The 22324-nt window shown below is 40.4% G+C and overlaps 1 protein-coding gene across 5 annotated transcripts in view; it reads left to right on the plus strand.

Annotated features, from left to right (window-relative positions):
• Window positions 1-22324, plus strand: part of PRICKLE2 (prickle planar cell polarity protein 2) — a 333453-nt gene that overhangs the window by 228496 nt on the left and 82633 nt on the right. For all 5 annotated transcript variants that reach the window (XM_081072618.1, XM_081072619.1, XM_081072620.1 and 2 more), the window contains one exon: window positions 18012-18195. In XM_081072618.1, the coding sequence (XP_080928744.1) occupies window positions 18012-18195 (184 nt within the window). The remainder of the gene's footprint in view (window positions 1-18011; window positions 18196-22324) is intronic.

Raw genomic sequence — 22324 nt, forward strand, 5'->3', positions numbered from 1 at the left:
TTGTACCCTGTGGGTTCCAGAAGAAAGGGGATTACTCTGACATCCCAAGGGTGTGTTATCTTAGATGCAAAGAGACAATAGACAGGGTCACGTAAGGTAAAGATCGCCCTTTGTCAAGGAAGCTACAGCCCAAGATATGACTACCAGCCATGACCCGCTTTTGGTTAGAATTGTTTATGTTCAGACCATCTTATGTGGCTACTTTCAGTCTCTGGAGTTCGTAGGGCCTGCCTGCTGTCCTCCCCTGAGCGTGTCAGGTTTAGTGTGGGGCCCCGTTTTTGTGCACAAGTGGGAGTCATCACGAGTTTCATCTGAGTTTGATATCTGTCACCTCCCTGGGTAGCAGGCTGTGACCTAGCAGGGTAAACAGATGTCTGCTTTCTTCCCTTGTTTTTCGTTGTTACTCCCCCAGAAGATTCTATTTAAGTGGCAGGGAAAACCTTCTTCTGTGGGGAAAATTATTCTTATTTGAATGTGTACCCATGTGTGAACTCCAGTCTTAGAACATCCTGACCACAGTATTAGTATGACAAACATCTGGCGCCTGCATTGCCAGGCCCCGACCTCCCCAGTGCAGACCTCACTAGTGACCACCACACTCTGCTAAGCCCCACCACAAATTCAGAATCTTTATCAACACCAACTCCAGATAGCCTCTACCCATCAGTTGTAGTTGACCCAGGAGATTTAACCTACGTGCCATGTCTACTGTTCCAAACTTTCTGGAAATTGGTTCGCTTTTCAATTTACTAATTATTTATTAAATTCCTATGAATTGCTTTGGCATGCTGAAAAGAAATTGTGTTTTCCACTTACTCTACATTTTATTCTTCCTTTCAAGGTGGATGACATGCAGGCTTATTGAAAGTTTTAGTTGAATTTTCTGTTAATTAAGGATTTCATAGATTTTTTTTTCTTTCTCTGGGATATACATCCTGTTCTGATTAATATGGTTACTACTCTTAAGGCTCCTGTCACTTTGCATTACCAATGACGTAGGGTCTCTATCTAGCTTTCCTGCTGTGATGCTCCCATAGGAATACCTCCTTTACAGTGAAGTGGTTTCTGTAGGCACCCTCTAGGCAATGCAGCCATTCATTGGCTCAGTGGGCAGTGCAGATGGGGTGCCTGCTGTTGGCTCAGCAACTGCATAGCCCTCCCCTGACAGCTTATCTGTCAAGATTCAGGAGTTCATTTAAATGACTGCTTAAGTCTACTACTTGCATTTGAGTTCATCATCTCAGAACTGGCCTGGAAAGCCTGTCAAGACTAGAAGCTTGCCATGGATTGGAACAAAGAACTCCCCCCCACACACACACACATACTGTACCCTCCTCCCATGCTTCCAGTGTAGGTTGGACCACTTTGAAACACTTGCCTCATTAGGAAGCAGGGTGAAAATGCAAAGCGAAGAATTCACACCTTCCTCTCAACAGCTGGAGCTGGGGTTCTTGCTACCCTGTTTCCCCGAAAATAAGACCTAGCAGGACAATCAGCTCTAATGCGTCTTATATTATGTAAGACCCGGTATTATATTATATTATATTATAATGTTATACTATGTTATATAATATTATATAATATTATATAATATTATATAATATTATATAATATAATATAATATAATATAATATTATATTATATTATATTATATTATAAGATCCAGTCTTATAGTAAAATAAGACCGGGTCTTATATTAATTTTTGCTCCAAAAGACACATTAGAGCTGATTGTCCGGCTAGGTCTTATTTTGGGGGAAACATGGTAGTATGGCTTCTGAAAGGTGAATTAGGTGGAAAGCAACCTAATCACTGGGCTTGATCACACGAGCTTGAGCTTGACTTCCTTTCACGTTGTTAGTTTGTCTGCCTAAACACCAATGTGGTTTGTCCCTGCTATACTTAAAAATTGTTTTACATCAGGTACTATTGAATTGCTAAGATTCGGCATCCTGAGTGGTAACTATAATGTCACATGCTATTTTAAATTTTTAAAAGAACATTGCAGAGAGTGAGAAATAGATCTTCTGCAAGGTACAAGACGCTGTCTCTGGCCCTATGGAGAATATAGGGAAGACCTTTTGCACCTAATTGGTTGTCTAAATCAGGTATTTTAAACTTGCAATCCATGAGTACCAAAGGACCGGAGAAGACTGAAGAATCTTTTGAAATTAAATGCAAAAGTTTCTGTGAATGTATATGTGTTCATCTTTTAAGTGTAAGCATCCCAGCTTTCATCAGATTCTTAAAGGCATAAAGTCACCCAAAATGTTGAGAACTGCTACAGTGGTTGGAAGATTATTGTAAACTCATCCAGGAAAATCTCCATGGGTTAACATGGGACTGGAAAAAAAACTGTCCTCTGTGGAAATGCATTTTTCTCCATGGCTACTTAGGAGCTAATGTTAAGCTCTGTGGAGCTGGAAGGAGAATTAGGTGGGTTTCTTTCATTTTATAGATGAGTAAATTGAGCGCTATAGTCTCAGCTACTAAGACCACAGGTTACCATGTTTCCCTGATAATAAGACCTACCTTGAAAATAAGCCCCAGTTAAGATCGTCAGCCAGACAGACGCATTTAGTACGTTACAACGATGCAGAAGATGACATGACTGTATTTGAATAAATGTAGATTGTTGTACATGAAAAATTAAACATCCCCTAATGCATGTTTTGGAGCAAAAATTAATATGAGATCTGGTCTTATTTTTGGTGAAACACGGTAGTTATTTCTTGTTACTTTTGATACTTTCTTGTGATACTTTTTATTATTCATTTAACAATGTAACAATGTTTTGAATTTTTACTTTGGGTTAGGTCAGGGGTTTTCATTCTATCTATAGTCAAAGCATTCTTTCAAATATTGGACATTTGCAATACACGTAATAGAATTAAACTGCCCTGTGGTTATGGCACGATTTTCATTCATTCCCAGCAATCAATACATTCTCCTCTGCCCTAACCTTCCTCTTTTGCATACTTTCATTTAACCCGGGAAAAAGGCAGTATTTCTTTGGTGTAGTTAGTGGACTGACACTCTACATTTTTGGCATAATTGTAACAAAAATACATTTTTAGTTATTGTAAAAAATAAAAAAATATTTACACGTTGACCATATCTTGTTTGCATGCCCACGAAGGGTCCACTGGTTGACAACTACCAAGCTAGGTTCTGGGCTAGGCTTTCAGGATTCAAAATTTTGTAAAACTTACCTAATGAATGCTCATTGTCCTAGATATAACATAAGCTCCTTGCTCAACCTATGGAAGTTACAGTGGAAAAAACATAATAGACACATCAAGTAAGATGATTTCTGATACTGAAAAATGTTAAGGAAAAAAATTGAAGGATAATAGAATGGAGAGTGAAGGAGAAGGGGAAGAGGGCTATTTTTATAGGGTCCTTAGTAGACATACTTTGAGGGATGACATGAATAATGAAAAGTAGGCCAGCTCATAAAGAGCTGAGGGAAAGATATTCCAGGCAGATGCAGAGATCCTAAGGGATGGCCTTGGCAAATTCAGAACGCAAATAAAAGGTCAAGATGGCTGAAACGTGGTATACAAGATAGGGAATGGGACAAAATGAAGTTGGAGGGAGAAGAAGGGGCCAGATTATATACCAGATCTCGTAGACCGGTATGTGTACGTCATTCTAATTGCAGTGGAATGCCAATGGAACATTTTTAAGCAGGATTGTCGAGGGTTATCACAACTGTTTTAAAAACAAACAGCTGGTGGAAAATTCTGGAAGGGCAGGGATGAAAGCAGGGAATTAGAAAAAGGCCGTTACTCTAGCGCTAGCAGGAGGTAATGGTGAAATGGACGAGGAGAGTAAAGGTAGAAAAGGGAAGAAGAGATAATGAGTAAATGATTAAGACGTATCCCATGCACCAGGAAACCACAGTCTGAACTGTTGTTCATTGTATCAACTCTACCAAAAGCGTGAGGTCGTTGCTATATCCAACAGGCTTTGGAGCATGGTGGGGGTGTGCACCTAGGGGGCATATATCCTTCAACCATCACCTTGTCAAATCTAAATATAACAAATTTTAAATATTTTTAAAACCTTACTCCTGTGGACCATGTGAATTTAATTTATCAAGGGCTTCTTTCCAATAAAACATGAAACCAGGAAGTCTTATTTTCTTTCCATGTACTTCCCTCTGTCTTCTCACTGATGCAGCATGAGGAAAGTAGTTGTGGCTCATCACAAAACTGCGAAAATCTTTCCACAGATCCAGCTTGAAGAAGGGAAGTCAGCATCTTGCCTTTGTCACTTGTCTTCACTGTGGGAAATCCTGAGAACCTTGTTTCACTTTTTTTTTCCCCTTGGACTTGACTGAAGCCAGGTCTCTCCTGAAAATAACGTCTTTCCCTGTTGTGTCTAACTCAATCTGAATTGAGCGGCTTTACTTCCAGCATCAATTTTTGGTAAACACCCAACTTCTTGATGCTCTTGTTTCCCAAGTCCGCTGGGGTCATCTTGAGCCTTTGGCCTCATTCACTGAGGAACATGGATTTCTGGGAAGTTTTTGCCTTGAGCCCTTCAGCACGGATAGTAAAGGGCCCCTGTCAAGTTTTGGAGGGTGTGACCATTGCCAGAATCCCCATAAGCCAAGCCCCTGAGGGATGCTCTTGCCAACTGGCCCATGTCCACACCAGAAATGGCTGGATTTCAGTGGTTCTCTGTGTATGGAGCTGGCTGAGTTCCCCTGGATGAAAGGCAGCCTAATATAAACTGAAAATGTTATTAATAAGCAGCCACTTAAGAATTTCCTATGACTTGCTAGTGATTTGGGGGCCTCTATGTGAATAGGGAGAAAAGCACAACTTGTTTTACATGGATTTAGGGACCAGTGTAGCCAGTCTGAAGGGGCCTTCAGGTGTCTGGTGAAGCACTCTGGCATCCAACAGATCTAGGTTTGCATTTTCCTTTTTATCGTCTCCTGGCTGTGGGAGCTTGGGTCTGTTCCAGAAATTCTGTGAGCCTTGGTTTTCCCATCTGTAAAATGAGGATAATAGTAATTTCCATCTCAGACTGTGCTTTGAGGATTAAATAAAGAATATATGGAAAGTGCTTAGCAGAGCCCAGCATATGTTCAGAAAGTGCTTTCTTCAAGAGAAAAGTTGGGAAAATCATACCCTAGAAATGGAACCAAACTGACTTTATTTCCCCTGTCTTGGAAGAAAACAAAAGTAGATTTGGAGTTCTAGATACTCCAACACTTAGTAGCTAGCAACCACAACACATAGCTTTTCTGAGCTTCACCTTCTTCATATATAAAATGGCAATAATAACTTGCTCTGCCTCACTAACCTTATAGAGATTTTTGGCAATTCAAAGAGTTAACTGAATTAAAAGTGTGTGGTAAGCTCCAACGTGCTTGATTAGGCACAGGGGTCATTAATTTAATATCCAACCTGTCTACCTTATTGTATGTTGGTAAGAAAAAAGGTTACTTGTGTGACCTTGAAATGGTAAAAGCATGGTAAAGGTTAAGTAATTCTTTGGTAAGGATGGTAATCAAATTACCTTGCTCAGTCCAACACTCTGTTCACCTGAAAATAATGTAAAATAATATTAAGTATAGGCTAGGTGTTTCTTAAAGACTTATAAAAATGATTTGTTCACCTCCCATCTGTTTTCCGTTGATCCGTTTCCATCCTAACTTGAGTACATTACTAGGGTGTAGATTGACTCCTAGAGAGCAAGTACCGTGACAACTTTTTTTGCTTGTTTGTTTTACTTTATATCTCTGCACATAGCATAGGGCCCAGCAAATTGGCATGTAGTCAGGTTTCGCTATACCAAACATGCTGTGTGTATTATTTATTACAATTCTAACAGCAACTCAATGAAGTGACAGAGTTAGGAATCGAACCCAAGTCACTCTGCCCCCAGAATTTAAGGTCTTAATCCACTGCACTCTACACTGCCTTTAAGTAGGGAATATTTAATGTCTCAGATCTTTTCTCCTTGAGGTTAGCCAACTTCTGCCACAAGGCAGGTAGAGACCAAACAAGTACTTCAGCAGATGGCATGGAAAAGAAAGGCAAACAAAGAGATATTTTGTGGCATCTTCCAGCTCTTGTCTTGAAGTTTGGTGGTGAAGAGTGTTAGAATTGTTGCAGTCATTTCCTCGGAAATTGTTCCCCTGAAGGACTCATGTGCCAAGAGGGAGATCTAGGAACGTGCTGTGCAACATGTCCAGTGAAGCAAAAACGTACATGCCATAAAATCATGATTATTCTGTAGACAAAGTAAATGGAGGAATCCATCCACAAGGAGTAACCATTCTGTCTACCTCGGTTTATTCTTAGCAGGGTGGTGGTTCTGACAGGCAGCTGAGGAAATCAGAGCTTCTTCTCTCCATACACACAGCCTTTGGTAGAAACGCAGTGAGGCAGGTAGTAGTGTTGCCATGGAGACACCGTGGCCAAGCTCTTCTCCTCTGAGGGCTCTCTCTGTCTACTCATCAGGATACTGAATTAGCTAGCTAGGTGTTTGGTAGGCAGATACTCCCTGGCCTGTGAACACGTTTACGATAAAATCAAAACGCCTTCACATGGATTGCATGTGTAGGTGGTTCTCCAGCTGCCATCTTGTCCCCATCTTAGACTCCTCAATATCTTGAGGATACCTTGATCTCTTCTACCTCCGTGCCTTTACTGACCTGTTGGAAATACTCCTTCCTTCTCTTTTTGCCTAGCAGCCTCCTACTCAGCAACCTTCAGGTGCAGCTTTCTCAAGGGGGCCCTTTCTGACTTCACATTGATAGGAACTCTCGGTAGCTCAGTACCTGGCACATGGTAGGTTTTCTATTAATAATTGACCTAACAACAAAGTCAAAGTACTTTTTTTAAAATTATTTTTATTTTTAATTACAATTGACATTCAATATTGTTTTACATTAGTTTCAGGTGAACAGTGTACACTTAGATAATTTATGAAGTGATCCCCCTAACTACTCTAGTATCCACGTGGCACCATATATAGTTATTACAGTATTATTGACTTTAGTTCCCTATGCTGTATTTTACATCCGCATGACGATTTCATAGCTACCAATTTGTACGTCTTAATCCCTTCACCTTTTTCATCAAGTTCCCCTAAACCCCCTCCAATCTGATACCCATTAGTTTATTTTCTGTATCTATGAGTCTGTTTCTGGTTTGTTTGTTTATTTTGTTCTTTACATTCCACATATGTGAAATCAGATGGTATTGGTCTTTCTCAGCCTGACTTATTTCACTTACCATAATACCCTCTAGGTCCATCCATGTTGTCACAAATGGTAAGATATCATCCTTTTTCATGGCCAAGTAGTATTCCATTGTATACATGTACCATATCTTCCATAGCCAATCGTCTATTGATGGGTATTTAGGTTGCTTCCATATCTTGGCTGTTGTAAATAGTGCTGCAGTGAACATGGAGTACATACATCAAAGTAAAAGTACTTTTCACTTTTGTTTCTTTTCAAACTTATTTTGAAAAATTGTAATGTTAGAAGCTACAGGAATAATACAATGAATGTCCATACACCCTTTAAGATTTCTCTATTGTTAATGTTTTGCCACATTTGTACTGCTTGTTCTCTTTCTCTCTTTCTCTCCCCTCACCCCACATTCACACATTATTATTATTATTGTTGTTATTATTATTGAACCATCTGAGAATAAATTGCAGACATCATTCTTTACTTGTGTATATTTCAGTATATCACCTCAGAACAAGGACATTCTCTTAAATATGCCCACAAGTACTCTTCACTTTGAAAGTTAAGCTCTAGCTCTTTGTGGCCACATCTTTGTGTCTTAGTTAGACAGGGACCCCTTACTGTTTTGTGTTGTTTTAATTCCTTGCAACACCTACCAGAAAGCATACTACATAGTAGATGTTCTGTGGATTATTGTTTAATAAATGAAGATGCCTGCAGCAAATACCTTGAGCATTCCCTTCTTCCCTGTTGGCATTCACCATGGGTGTACTGTGACCCTGATTCCTGCCACAGTGGAAACTACAGCGTTGTGCTTGAGCCTACTTGTCTTGCATGTAGGGAACCCAGAGGGCCCCAGGAGTGGTCCTCACCCAGTGACTTTTGGGAATTGGTGGATAGGTACCCCTGCATCCTTGACTCTCCAGTGGGACATCTCTAAGGAATGTTGTAGACCATCTCCCATATCTTCTCAATTGAAATGAGTCACAGTTACCCGAAGTTATAGCAGGCTCATTACCTCACCTTATGTTGGCATCATTCCCTTCCCTACTTCCCTTCTCCAACTCCCTACCAAGACTTTTTGGGATCATCTCTCAAACTTCTTTATGCTCAGATACCTTTCAAGGATCTGATTCTGGGGAAACCCAACCTAAGACATTGTCCCTCGATTGCTGAGACATCATACCTAGAAATTAAAGTATGGGAAGAGATGTTCAAAATAAGAAAAGTTATCCAGAAGGCTTATTTTTAAAAGAGAATGTTTCCACAGCTCAAAAATTACAAGATAAATTAATCTAAAGGAGGACACTGTATATATTTCTTCATTGAAATATAAATTGACACCTTAAGAGAGGAAACAGCTGCCACTGAGATTTATCCTGTACCAACTTTGGCAGTGCCAGGGGCGAGAAGCTCGTCTTGGTGCAGATGGCCAGAGCCGCTGGAGCCCAGGCGGAGGGCAGGGGGTTGGATGGGGCGAAGCGGCATGGTTTTGGCTCTCAGCACACCCCAGTCTCACACCCAGCTGGCCCTGCCATGGTCTCCGTCCTTTAGCTTCTGTGTTTATTAGGAAATCATTTTTCCTTTCTCACAGAGATAAGAATCTTGCTTCCAGACATGGCAAGTGTCAAGGTTCATGCCTGGGTCCCTCATTCAGACTGAGTGTTTGCCAGAAAGGGGGAAAACTAAATACTGTGGTTGGGATAGGGAGTTAAGGAGCCAGTAAGGCTGCAAATAACAGGATATGCTGACGTCTGGATATCAAGACAGAGGGGTGTAAGAATTCCAAAGTGAAGGGAATTAGAGAGAATGGAAGAACTTTCCTACGCCCACTTAGATGGCATCGTCCCCTAAATTTTACATCTGTGCTTGAGCTTTGAGACAGGGAGTGGCTCAGCCAGTTTGGTCACTGTCATCAGTACAGACAATGATGGGAGAGGAGAGGCCACACACCACCTCCTGATAATGACTCATTCCACACTCTTCCCCACTGCAGAGCCTTTGTATTTGCTTTTCCTGTGCCTGGAAAACTCTCTCCCTGGTTTTTTCGGAGCTGCCTCATACTCGGTCCTCTAGTCACAACTCATATGTCACTTTAGTGGGGTGGCCTGTCCTGATCCATCCTTGTCTCCCTGTCTCTTTCCATCATGACTCTTATCACAATCTATAAGTGGCCAGTTTATCTATTTGTTTACCTGTTGTCTTCTTCACTTGACTCTAAGCTCCATGAGGTTAGAGATATTGTCTGTCTTAATTACTGCTGTATGCCCAACATCTTAGTACAGTGCCTGGCACATGGTAGACACTCAATCACTGTTGTCTGCTTAGATGGTTGGGTTGGTAGGTTGGTTGTATCAATAGATATGGATAGAAGGATGGGTGGATGGATGGATGGATGGATGGACAGATGGACGGAAGGATGGAAATATGCACCGAAGAAGAAAAGGAAGGAAGATTTGGCCACTCTACTTAAAACAAGGTGGTAGAAAGAGCACTGGTCTTGGAGTCAGAGGACACAGGTTCTCATCAGTACAACTTGTCAAGTTGCTTATTATTAGCCTAAAATTTTATATCTGTGAAATGGATAACAATGCCAATTTACAAGACTGATGAGAATGAATAAATGAGATAAACTATGTAAAAACGGTGTGAAGATTATAAATCCTCCATACTATAAGAAATGATGTTAACAGTAGAATACCGCCACTGCCCACCTTCCCCTGCCGTCGTCCAGTGTGAACGCACCGATTGGAGGCGGGCGTCAGGGCCCTGGAGGGCAGAGGTGTTGTGTGGCGTCCTTGATCCTGTGGGGGCAGACGTGCACCTCTTCAAGCTTCCTCATTTCATTTTAGGCCAGCCTCCACAAATGTAGTTCCTTGTCGCTTTCCTCTCTGACCTGGTCATCTTCCACTTGTGTTGTGTGGGGGTGTGGAAGGTGAAAGCTGAAACCCTGTGTGCGGGTCCTGTGATCCTATAACCTGTGCAGTTTGGGAGAGAAACAGTTTGTGTCCTGTGTGCTCAGTGTTGATAACTCCGACTTATTCACAGCAGGGCCTGGATTATCTCAGCAATATCTTAGGGCAGGGGACCCTGCCTCCAGTTCTTACTGGCTCCCTTAAGCACAACAGGGTCATGCCTTTTTTAAGTACCACCATCGTCTCTATACTCACTAACTGCCGGGCAGTCTGCAACCCAGTAAAAACTCTCTTCGCCCAAAATATTTATTTACCTCCCAAAGCCTAGGGAAGGTGTTCCCAAAGGGGAGGAAACTCAGAATAATGTTTGGCTCCTTTGAGGCTGGTGCTTTGCATGCATGTCAAAAGTTGATGCTGTCATTGGAAACCCGGGAAATTGAGCAACAGAGCAGACTGAGAAAGCCGGGCTGCTGCCCAGGTGCTCCTGAGCCAGTCCTGCCGGGATGGACCTTTTCGGTGGTTTGAGGTGACGTAAGTTACTGCAGCATTGAGAGTATGTGACTGATTTACAGAGACCCAATTCAGAGGCAAGGCTTAGTGGTTTTAAATTATCCATGCCCCATCTCTCCCTACTTGCACAGAAAATTGAAAGTCAATAGATGTTGAAATCTGGTTTTCAGATGGTTTTTATCTGAGGGACCTAACTTAACTCTGAGATACCCATAAATATATATGCAATTCCCATGTTGCCGGCATCTTCCAGGCTATGTAAATAAATTCTCTGATCCTGCTACAGGGCACCAGATCAGAACAAACCCACTTATCTGGGTTGAATAATGCACGTCGATTTGCTGCGAGAGCTGTGTGTGCACGTGTGGGTGGCTCTGGCTCATATCTTTTCCTTCCCGGCCAGAGCCTTGTCTCTTGGTACTCACTGATGGGGAACACAGAGAATGAAGTCTCGTCTCCAGTTTCTTAACACGAGGGAAAAGAGGACCAACAGCTGTTTCTGTTTAACAGTGATTATCGCTGGAATTGCGAGTGTTTTGAAATATTTTTCTTCTTCTTGCTTATCTGTAATTCCTGACCCTTTTATACATTAATTGTGTGTTGCTTTTTTTAAGGATAAGGAAGCAGTCACTTTTACTTATAATAAGGAGTAAAAGAGTTCTTCTTTTCCCTTTATTAATAATAAAAGCAGTTCTTCTTTGCCTTTCAGTGAGCTGGAGTCATGGAAGAATTGAAATACCTAGGACACATCTGTTACTTAGCAAAAAGCTACGGAGGTCTTTGGGTTATTTTAGCCTTTTGTCTTTAACAAAGGTGTATTTCCTCACACTTGACTTTGGCTGCCTGAAGGGCTGCCATGCAGAGTCCCGCATTATGCCTTTCTCATCAATCGGTTGAGCAGCCTGCCCCTTGACCCTGTGCATAAAGTGGCCTGAACCTGGTCTGGCCGTGGAATGGGGACGGGGAAGCCTGTTCTACAGGAGAGGTGGAAGGCAGGGGGACAGGGGGCAGGGCTGGCAAAATGAGAGACAGCGTTCTGGTGGCTGCTCACTCCCTGTCACCTTTTCACGCACATGCCCCAGTGGGTAACCAACTGAATGATAGATGAGCTTAATGATGTAAGAGTTTAAGGTATGGTGGTTGGGAGATTTTGACATAGGCCCTGGGAATGGTTTTTTAAATACACATTCATTGTCCAGAGTTGCTGAGACCATCAGATATGTTAGAACCCACACTGGTTTTTAGACCATGCTCCACCTCTGGTGCTTCCTTCTAACTAGGCGGCTAACTGCAGAAGAGTGTCTTCCACGTGTGCCGCAGAATCACCTGGGGTGCTAGTGGAAATGCACTTCCTGGGCCCTTGTCAGACCTATGAAATCAGAGTCACTGGTACATTACTACCCCCAAGTGTCGCCCTGTAATGTCTTGGCAACCAGATATACAGTTTCCCATGACTATAATCGCTATTTATACGCAGTTTCATGATTAGGAAGTATTTGTCTTTTAAAAGTCATTGACAACCTCAGTTTAGTGACTTTTTGTCTTCTATCCAATTATTGGGCACCTACTTCATATTTTGATAAGAACTGGAAATGACCTTGAGGAATCCAGGGCAATGGTCTGGCTTCCAAACTTGTGTCTTTGGAATCTTGGGACCTGAAGACAGTGAAAATGCCTGGAGTTGGGGAAGAAGGTTGAGCTTGAGAGAAATTGAATTCAGGGTCTCTTCTCATATCAACTTGCACAGCTCTGTGTTATGTTATTGAATGTATTTCCACATATGAGTTCTGCAAAAAATATTTTCTTCTCATTACAAAGGGGGTGGGTGAAAGAGAATGAGAAGGAACATTTTTTAAAGGACTTGATGATTACAATCCCATCCAAATCTAGAACCCTACAGTTTATGACTTGAACTTGTCAAAATCACGATATAAAGGAAGATCCCTTTTTTGCCTTCATCCTGTCACTTCTCACACAAAACAAGGCATGGTGGGGTTCAGCGTTCAGTGTTGTAAATAGCTTGTCAATATCTCAAGGATGAGACCCCCTCCCCACACACACCCAATCTATTTATAATGAATCTTCCACATCATGGTAGGTAAGTGAATTGGTATAAATTGCTAGTCATGCTTCGAATGTGGTCACTGGTGCAGATGACCAGAGTACTGTGAGATGGTTAAAAAGAGAGTCTCCACCGGTCGGCATCGTGTACTCCATGGCAGAGCAGATTGTGGCTTCTGAACGGGGAAGTGAGTGAATGAATAGCTGCAACTTTGGGGTGGTGGGGGTGTTGCAAGGCTTATTGCTGGGTAGAGGGAGGGAAGAAAGGGGAATGCAGGATCTCTGCAATCTAAATCATGCCTTATTCTTGGAAACTTGTCATTCACAAACCCAATTATGTGCAGGTAGAATGTCAACTCTGACAGAATGAAACCAATGCATGCTTTATATGGTTGGCTTTAAAAAAAAAAATCTTGCTTTACTAGCAGGTTCTATTTTCATAAATGTCTATTTGGGAAAAAAAAAAGCCAAATCATATATTTCCCCACGTACTCCTGAAAAGCTTTAATCAGAGTGTCGAAAGAGAGAGCTGTTGAGTGTTGCTGTGCGCATTTTGCCCAGGGTTGGGGGAATAAGGGGAGAAAGACAGGAGGATCAGGAGAAATTCCCTGGGCTTTACCCCTGACCCTCTGCTCCTTTCTGAGCATCCGGGCTTTGGGTTCTCCGTTTGTAAACCGAAGCTATTAAATTAGTCTTTCCAAAGGCTGTCATGGAATCACTCAAAGGTTGAAAATTCTTTGCAAATAAAAATGCCTTTCCACGGGAGTGCCTGTTAATTATAAATGAGGAGTAGAAGGCAAGCAGCTAGCAGGGAAATACGTAAGGTCCTTATGGTTTTGATTTACCATTTTTATTTTCTTTCCTTCTTTTTTCCTGTTTGGTTTTGATTTTTCTGAATGTGTTTGTTGTTCGGGAGTAAAAGGGTATTCTGTGGTTGGAATCAGGTATGATGCCTATAGGTCATTGCTTTTGTTGAGGGGTTGGGTAGATCTCACTTTGAATCTCTGTTCTGCTTGCTATTTAGCAGAACATACTCTAAACATATTGCTTAACCTTTCTGGGCCTTTGTCTTCTTGTCTGCAAAGTGGGGGTGACATTTCCTTTCTTGGAGGAATGGTGTGTACATCTGGACTCCTGTATGAACGTTTAAGAAAGTCCAACACTGCATCTGCTCGCGATGCCCCCAGCTCTACCCTGATCACCCTTCTCCTGCTTCACTTTTTTTGTTTTCCATAGCACTCGGCACCTTTCATATACTATATGATGGAATGAGTTGTGGTATCTATTGCTTATTGTATGTTTCTCTCCCTCTGAGAATGGAGGTTCCCTGAGAACAGGAATCTGTGGTTTGGTTAGATATCTCCAGGGCCTAGATACTCGATAGCTCTTTGTTGAATGACTAACTAGGGCCCTTAGCCCTTCCCCTTTCTCCTACGCTCATGCTGCTGCGCACTGAGACTCATTCTGGATCTGATTCTGCAGTTCTGTGTTTTGCTTTCTTCTTGTCTTTTTTCTTCTGCTGGAGCTTGAATTCATTAGATCACATCCGTCCAGCATTAAATGGTGTGCTCGTCCCTGAATTGCTGAAGAAGAATCACTGATGAATATTCTGGAGTCTAAATTTGGTAAAAATTCCTGTACTTTTTTTTTTTTTTTAAGTATGTCTTTCTAGTAAAAACCATTAGTCACCTAAATTTGCTTAAACATACTAAAACTTTTTTTCCCCTTATGTCATAAGCTGGCATAAAAAATTCTGGAGTGAAAAAAACCTGACCACTTTCCAATACCACTGACTTCTTTACAGTAGCTAATTAATTAGTTACTGTTAAAATAAGCTCTGACTATTTTAAAAAGAACAGCCATGGTTTGGATGAAATGTCTTTGAATTTGGAGATGCAAACCAGATCCAATTGTGCATTCTATCTGTGTGTATTTTCAGTCTGATAAAAAGCAGGAAATAGGAAATCTGACAAGCCTAATTTAGCTGGACTAAATTCATTTTGTTTCTTCAGTACATTTTGGTGTCAAAATTGAGGCATAAGACATTAATAGAATAAGGACAAAAACCAACTGCTCATCTCAATGATGCAAAAGAAAGCATTTGACAAAATGCAACACCCTTTTGTGATAAAAACACTCAACAAACCTGTAGGAAGGAAACTTCTTCAATTTGATAAAAGGCATATACAAAAAGCCCACAGCCAAACCACCCTTGACCATGAAAGATTGGATGCTTTCTCTTAAGATCAGAAGCCAGACAAGAATGTCCATACATGCCACTTCTATTCACCATTTACTGGAGGTCCTAGCCAGGGCAGTAAGGCAAGACAAAGACATAAAAGGCATCAGATTGGAAAAAAGAAATGAAACTGTCTCTATTTGCGATGACATGCTCTTGTATATAGAAAATCCTAAGGAATTACACACACACACACACACACACACAGAACAAATAAACAAGTTCAGCAAAATTGTATGATACAAAATCAATGTACAAATACTATTTGTGTTTCTGTATTACATAGTAACAATCTGAAAACAAAATTAAGCAAACAATTCCATTTGTAATGGCATAAAAAAATACTTAGGAATAAATGAAACAAAAGAAGTTCAAGGCTTGTAACGGAAAACCACAAAATAGCACTGAAAGAAAATAGACTGAAGTAAATGGAAAGGCATCCTTTGTTCATGGATCGAAAGACTTAATATTGTTAAGAGAGCAATATTCTCCAAGTTGTTGTGCAGAGTCAATGCAATCCTATCAAAATCCCAGCAGGATTGTTTGCAGAAATTGGCAAGTTGATTCTAAAATTTATATTTTATGATGCAGATGCCAGGGACCCAGAGGAACCGAAACCATTTTTAAAAAGAGGAATAAAATGGAAGGATTCACACATCACAATTTCAAAACTTACTACAAAACTACAGTAATCGAGACAGTGTCGTCCTGACATAACAATAGGCGTATAGATCAGTAGAATGGCATTGACAGTCCACAAATCTTTACATTTATGATCAATTGATATTTGACAAGGAGGCCAAGACAATTCAATGGGGGAAAAATAGACTTTTTAACACATGGTGCCGGGACAGTTGGATAGCTACTTGAGAATGAACTTGGACGCCTACCTCATGCCATCTATGAAAATTAACTCAAAATGGAGCATATACCCAATTATAAGACCTAAAACCATAAAACTCTTAGATGAACATACAGAAGTAAATCTGTATCACATTGGGTCAGGCAATAGTCTCTTAAATACGATACCAAAAGCATAAACAATAACTGAAAAAAATAAATTGGACTTCATCAAAATAAAAACTTTTGTGTCTCAACAGACATCGTCAAGAAAGTGAAGACAACCCACAGAATGGGAGAAAATTTTTATAAATCCTATATCTTTTAAAGGACTTGTATCCAGAAAATACATAAAGAATGCTTACAACATAATAAAAGAGAAATCATTTTTTAAATGGACAAAGGATTAGAGTAGACATTTTTCCAAAGAAGAGATATAATAAGCATGTAAAAAGATGCTCAAATCATTAGCCACTAAGGAAGTGCAAATCAAAACCGCAATAAGATTCCACTTCACCCCCACTAGGATGTCAAAAAGGACAATAACAGGTGTAGCAGGGAAGGGGAGAAAAGGGAACACTCATTCATTGATGGTGGGAATGTCAAACGGTGCATATACTTTTGAAAAACAGTTTGACAGATCCCCAAATTGTTAAACATAAAGTTACCATATGACGCAGCAATTGTACTCCTAGGTATATACCCAAGAGAATTGAAAACAGACACACACACACACACACACACACACACATAAATATTCAGAACAGCATTATTCACAAAAGTCAAAAGGGGGAAGCAATTCACATCTCTATCAACTGATGAATGGATAAGCAACATGTATTATTATTGCATCCATACAATGGAATATCATAATGCAATGAAAGCAAATGAAGGATTGACACATGCTACAACATGGTTTAACCTCGAAAACATCATTCTATGTGAAAGAAGCCCGTTTCAAAAGACTACATATTGCAAGATTGCATGTATGTGAAATTTCTAGAGTAGACAAAACCATAGAAACAGAAAGTGATTAGTGGTTGTCAGGACCTGGCGTGAAGGAAATGTGAGAGGTTGCTGCTAATGTGCACAGGGCTTCTTTTGGGGATGATGAAAATGTTCTAAAATTAGACAGTGGTGATAACTTCACAACTCTGGGAATATACTAAAAGCCAGTGCATTGTACACTTTAAAATGGTGAATTTTATGGTCTGTGAATTATATCTTAATAAAGCTGTTATCAAAAAATTCAGGCACATGTGGGAATTAGGATTCTGTGTTCTTCACTGCCCTTATAAGGTGCTACTGAAGCTAATCATAAAGATGAGAGCACACGTATAACGGCTTATTTTCTTAAAAGCTTCCTCCTCCATCTTTTCTCTCTACTTTATTGGTGGAAGCTAGAAATGCTTTTGTGTTGTTGACATGAACCTTTTTATTGCTTCATCACTTGTGTAGCCATGGAAAAGGGAACAGATGGTAACCTTAAAAGAAACGTTCAATTTTGGGAAGAGATTTTTATTGTTGGCTGCTACCTTTTGAAATAATTCACATGCATGATGCTCTTGTATATTAAAAATGAAAAACGACCAATGTAAGGAAGATGTGGGTCTCTAATCAGAACTTCAAACCTACGTGGATCTTTAGTGGAGGTAAAAATGTCTTTCCCATGAAATCTTAGGACCAGATTTGTTTAGTGGAAAAAAATATTTTTGCTCTTCTTAAAGAAAATCTCACCTACAGTTCTTTTAAAAACTACTTCTGTTTACTAAGGTCTAGACACCTTTTATAAAAATGGTACGTAATCAATATTTGTGAAATCTACTGGTAATATTTCTGGTCAGCATATGTATTATATCTAATTGCTATTACAGTCTAAGAAATTGTGTTCACAGTCCATATCCAGTGTTCTACCTAGTAAAATAAGATCTTTTGACATTCTTCTGGGATACTGATTTAGAAGGAAACGTTGGGGGTCCATGCTGAAACATACTTAGCATGCTTACCTGGTGATCTCTGACCTTTTACGGCATTTCCACCTGTGCGGTGTCACACCGCTACAAAGACAGGTATGCTGTGGTTTGCTCCTTTTGATGCTTTTGCCAAAAGCCAGTTGCCAAGGAATGCGTTTGTGGTTGGGGTTCCAAGGGCTGGGGACTGGCAGACCAGTTGAAAAAATGGTTTCTTTTGCTTTCCTTCTCACCTGCCGCCTTTGCTTCTTGCAGGAAGATCTGTCTGCACTGCAAGTGCCCTCAGGAAGAGCACATGGTGACAGTGATGCCCCTGGACATGGAGAAGACCGTCAGCAAACTCATGTTTGACTTCCAGAGGAACTCCACCTCTGACGATGACTCGGGCTGCGCTCTGGAGGAGTACGCCTGGGTCCCACCAGGGCTGAAGCCTGAACAGGTACCGTTCGGGACGTGAGAGTGATTGTGGTTTGGCTTTTACCTTTGTCTTGCCCATCCTTTCTCATTCCAGCTGAGAAGGAAGAGTTGACTTGGATGATTCGGGAGGAGGTTGGGGCTCCGTGAGTTGACGATGTCCAGGGCCCCAATAGGAAATGAGGAAGAGAAATGAAAATTTCTCAGCATTGTGTGGGCCATTCCTAATTCATTCTGTATCATCGTTATTAACTGGTAACAGAAGATTGTCTGGAAACTTATGAGCAGTGTTGGTTTCGAAACATTATAGATAGTGGAACTTCAATTCTGGAGGGGGATGGGGAGTTCTACACTGGCCATGAATCTTAATGTTGAGCTTCTTTGTAAAGGAGAGTGAGGAAATCGGGATTCACCTTATTCTTCCCAGTGACATATGTTGTGTTAAATATTACTTTTGGCCTTGCTTTACAAAGAAAGACATTGGCATTTCCTGAAATATTTTGGCACTACCCATAAGCTGTAAATATTGATGGCTCGATGAGATGAACTTGGTTTCTTTCTGTTTCACTGCATTTTTCTGTGATATACAGCCTTTGCTTTGCATTTCTTAGTACTTGGAATTTTCTCATCCACCAGCCTCAGTGTTGGTTTAGAAGCGCTTTCTGTAGCCTGGATATTTTCATGATCTTCTCTGTGCAGCTGAGAGACAGGTTTACCAGAATCTTAAGTGTTCGACCACTATCTCCTTCCTCTGCCACAGAAAGTTTCTTGCTCCAGAGACCTTTTCCATGTCTGACAGAATCTTTTGAAGCTTATAAAGCCCTGCAATTTTAAGTCAGGAACTTCAGATGTGATCATGATTTTAGAAAAAGTTCTTCATGATTCAGAAAGACCCAAGAATTCACCAACAACTCAAGAGTGGGACCTAAGAAATAGCATGTCTTTGATTAGCTGTTTCTTATTTTATTCTTCCAATATTGAGGTTGCAAATTGGCTGATGAAATCAAGCACACAGGCAGGATTTGTTTAGCAAGCAAAGTACTGTTTAAATTTTTGAATTAGTTACTAATACTTAAAAATTAGTGATTTTTATTTAAAAGTTCATATTCTGCTATAAGAAAAGATGAAATAGTGCCAGTTGCGACAACATGGATGAACCTTGAGATTATTATGCTGAACGAAATAAGTCAGACAGAAAAAGTCGAGAACCATACGATTTCACTAGTAAGTGGGATATAAGACTGAAAGCAACAAAGGAACAAGACAAACAAACAAACAAACAAAAACTCATAGACACAGACAATAGTTTAGTGGTTACCAGAGGGTAAGGGGGTTGGGGGGTGGGAGATGAGGGTAAGGGGGATCAAATATATGGTGATGGAAGGAGAACTGACTCTGGGTGGTGAACACACAATGTGGTATATAGATGATGTATCACAGAATAATTATATCTTGAAAATTTGAGGATCTGAACTCTCATTTCTGTAAGGATTGGTGTCTGGCCTTTGAGTGGAGCACTGGCCTTTCTTCCTGGACAGAGTGTGCGCTCTCCAAGTCACTCCCGTCTCACTCAGCCCACGCCCTGCCTTTGTGTTACCTTCCTAAACCCTACGTTTGTGATCTCTATTCTAATTCTTCCCCTGGAGAAAATGTCTTAGAAAAGAAACATTCACAGGAATAATCTCCAAGAGAATTGAAGGAAGTTCTCTGTTGGGATATTAGCAGAAAGAAATAAGAGCATTTTCTCTCAGTTTGTAGGATGAGGTGATACCTTTTTTTATTATTATTTTTTAAGATTTATTGGGGAATATTGGGGAACAGTGTTTCTCCAGGGCCCATCAGCTCCAAGTCGTTGTCCTTCAATCTAGTTGTGGAGGGCGCAGCTCAGCTCCAAGTCCAGTCGCCGTTTTCAATCTTTAGTTGCAGGGGGCACGGCCCACCATCGCATTCGGGAATTGGACCGGCAACCCTGTTGTTGAGAGCTCACACTCTAACCAACTGAGCCATCCCGAACGCCCCTCCAGCTCAGCGGCAGTGGGTTGTCTTCAATTTAGTTGTGGAGGGTGCAGCTCACTGGCCTATGTGGGAATCAAACCAGCAACCCTGTTGTTCAGAACTCGTGCTCTAACAAACTGAGCCATCTGGTGAGATCTTTATTTTTTTCTGTTTTAGTAAGGATTGTATTATTAAAGAGTAAGTTTAAAAAGAATGAGAGTATCTCACTGAGTTTGTCTGGAAACTCAAATAAGGTGGTAGGTGACTGAATATCTTTGTTTGACATCACCATTCTACCTCCAGTGAGTTTTTGCACCGAGACACATCTGTAAGCTCGTTTCATTTTCTTGCTTACATCATTTCCAGCAGCTTCTTTCTAAAAGACCCATCTTTCTTTTGTTCACGGTGCTTCCTGCAAAATTGGGCCCTAAAATTCCAAAGTTAAGCTTTTTTCAATAACCTGCATAGGTATATTCTTCTGTAAGATGATTAAATATCAATCTATGATGTTCAGATTCAGAGAAAATTTTCTATTGACCCAAGAAAACAGACAATGGCAAGAGCTAGGTCTTAGTTAAATTCATTAGTTAAATTTAAAAAGTGAGTGCTTGTGGTATTTTTGGAGGCCAGTTGACTCATCTGAAATGAATGTCTTTGGAAAGTATAAAACAACATTCTTTGATTTGTTTTGAAAGAAATTGATTACTGCTCTTAAACAAGTGGTTTGAATTACATCAGATGAAAGGATATTCCTATCTCTTTTAATTCTATTGTTCTTTGGTTTTCTTTATTCCCTACACTGACTCAAACATATATGACACAGATGATTAGAAAGGAAGTTGTTCTCCATAAAGAGACTATCTCTTTCAGCTATGTGAAGGGCTCTATATTTGCCTAATAAAATATGAGTCCATATTCAAGATGTTTGAAGGGATCATGTTGCATGAAAGCAGTGGGCTTAAAATTTTTTAATTATGAGATCTTTTGAAGTTTATGAATTACGGAACTGTTTATAGGTTTAAACATTTAAAAAACCTGTGCAGTATGTTCTAAGATTAGAAAAATTTGAATCCAAAATGCACTTCCCTAATAAAAATTCACTAACAACTAATTCATGTTAGTTGTTTCTGGTTCGAGAAAAACCATTTTCCTATTGAGAGAAATTATGGTGAACATTAAAATGCTTTGTGCTGGAGGCAAAATACTAAAGACTACTTAGGGCTGGGAGTAAAGTGCTTTCATTTTTGTTTGAAACTTTTCATTTCACTCCTTGATTGTGGGGTTGGTTAATATCCCTTCAGGTGACACTCTTATGATTCTATTTCTTCTGAGAAATGACTTCAATTAAATGTAATGCAAACGAAAGTCACCTCACCAAGTTCTTGAATATGTGCATTTGATTTTAGGAAAATCTGCTAGCTACAAAACCTTACTTTCTTAAAATAGTATGAAAAATGATAAATATAACAGATGATGCCAGAAAGGACAGGCACTTATCTCGTGATTTTTAATGACTGGCCTGAAAAGTAACCAGGAGGCAAAACCAGATCTTTTGCCTTTGATTACTCCCGATAAGGTGTTTCATGTCCTCCAGAGAGCCGAGCCCTGCGGTAGCAGAACAGAGAACTGGAGTCAGCCCTGATTCACCATCTGAAGCTGTCAGTAAGGCTCCAATTTCTCTTCAGACTCAAACAGTTAATATTAATAGTATGTGTCCTGTCTCTTGGAGATACTATGGTTATAAATTTACAGTACACAATACTTTAGCAAGGATTTGGAGAATATTTACCAAGCTAAAAGAAAGGCAAACGAAGAGCAGGGTTTCTCAAGCTCAGCGCTATTGACATTTTGGACTCCACAGTTCTTTGCTGTTTAGATTTCCTGTGAATTGCAGGATGTTCAGCAGCATCCCTGCCGTCTACCCACTAGATGCCAGTAGCGCACACCACCACCTCCCCCAACATTGGGATGACCAAACATGTCTCCAGACATTGCCCAGTGTCCCTGGGAATGGTTTGAGTACCACTTGGGTGAAAGTGATGTTAAAAACTGGAGTATCTATCAGCAAAACTCTGGCCCAATGGAAATAAAAAAGGATGGCTCGATTCAACAAACATTTATTGCACATCTACTATGTTGAAGCTCTAATATAATAGCTG

This window comes from Rhinolophus hipposideros (assembly GCF_964194185.1).
Source record: "Rhinolophus hipposideros genome assembly, chromosome: 14".
Lineage (NCBI taxonomy): Eukaryota > Metazoa > Chordata > Mammalia > Chiroptera > Rhinolophidae > Rhinolophus > Rhinolophus hipposideros.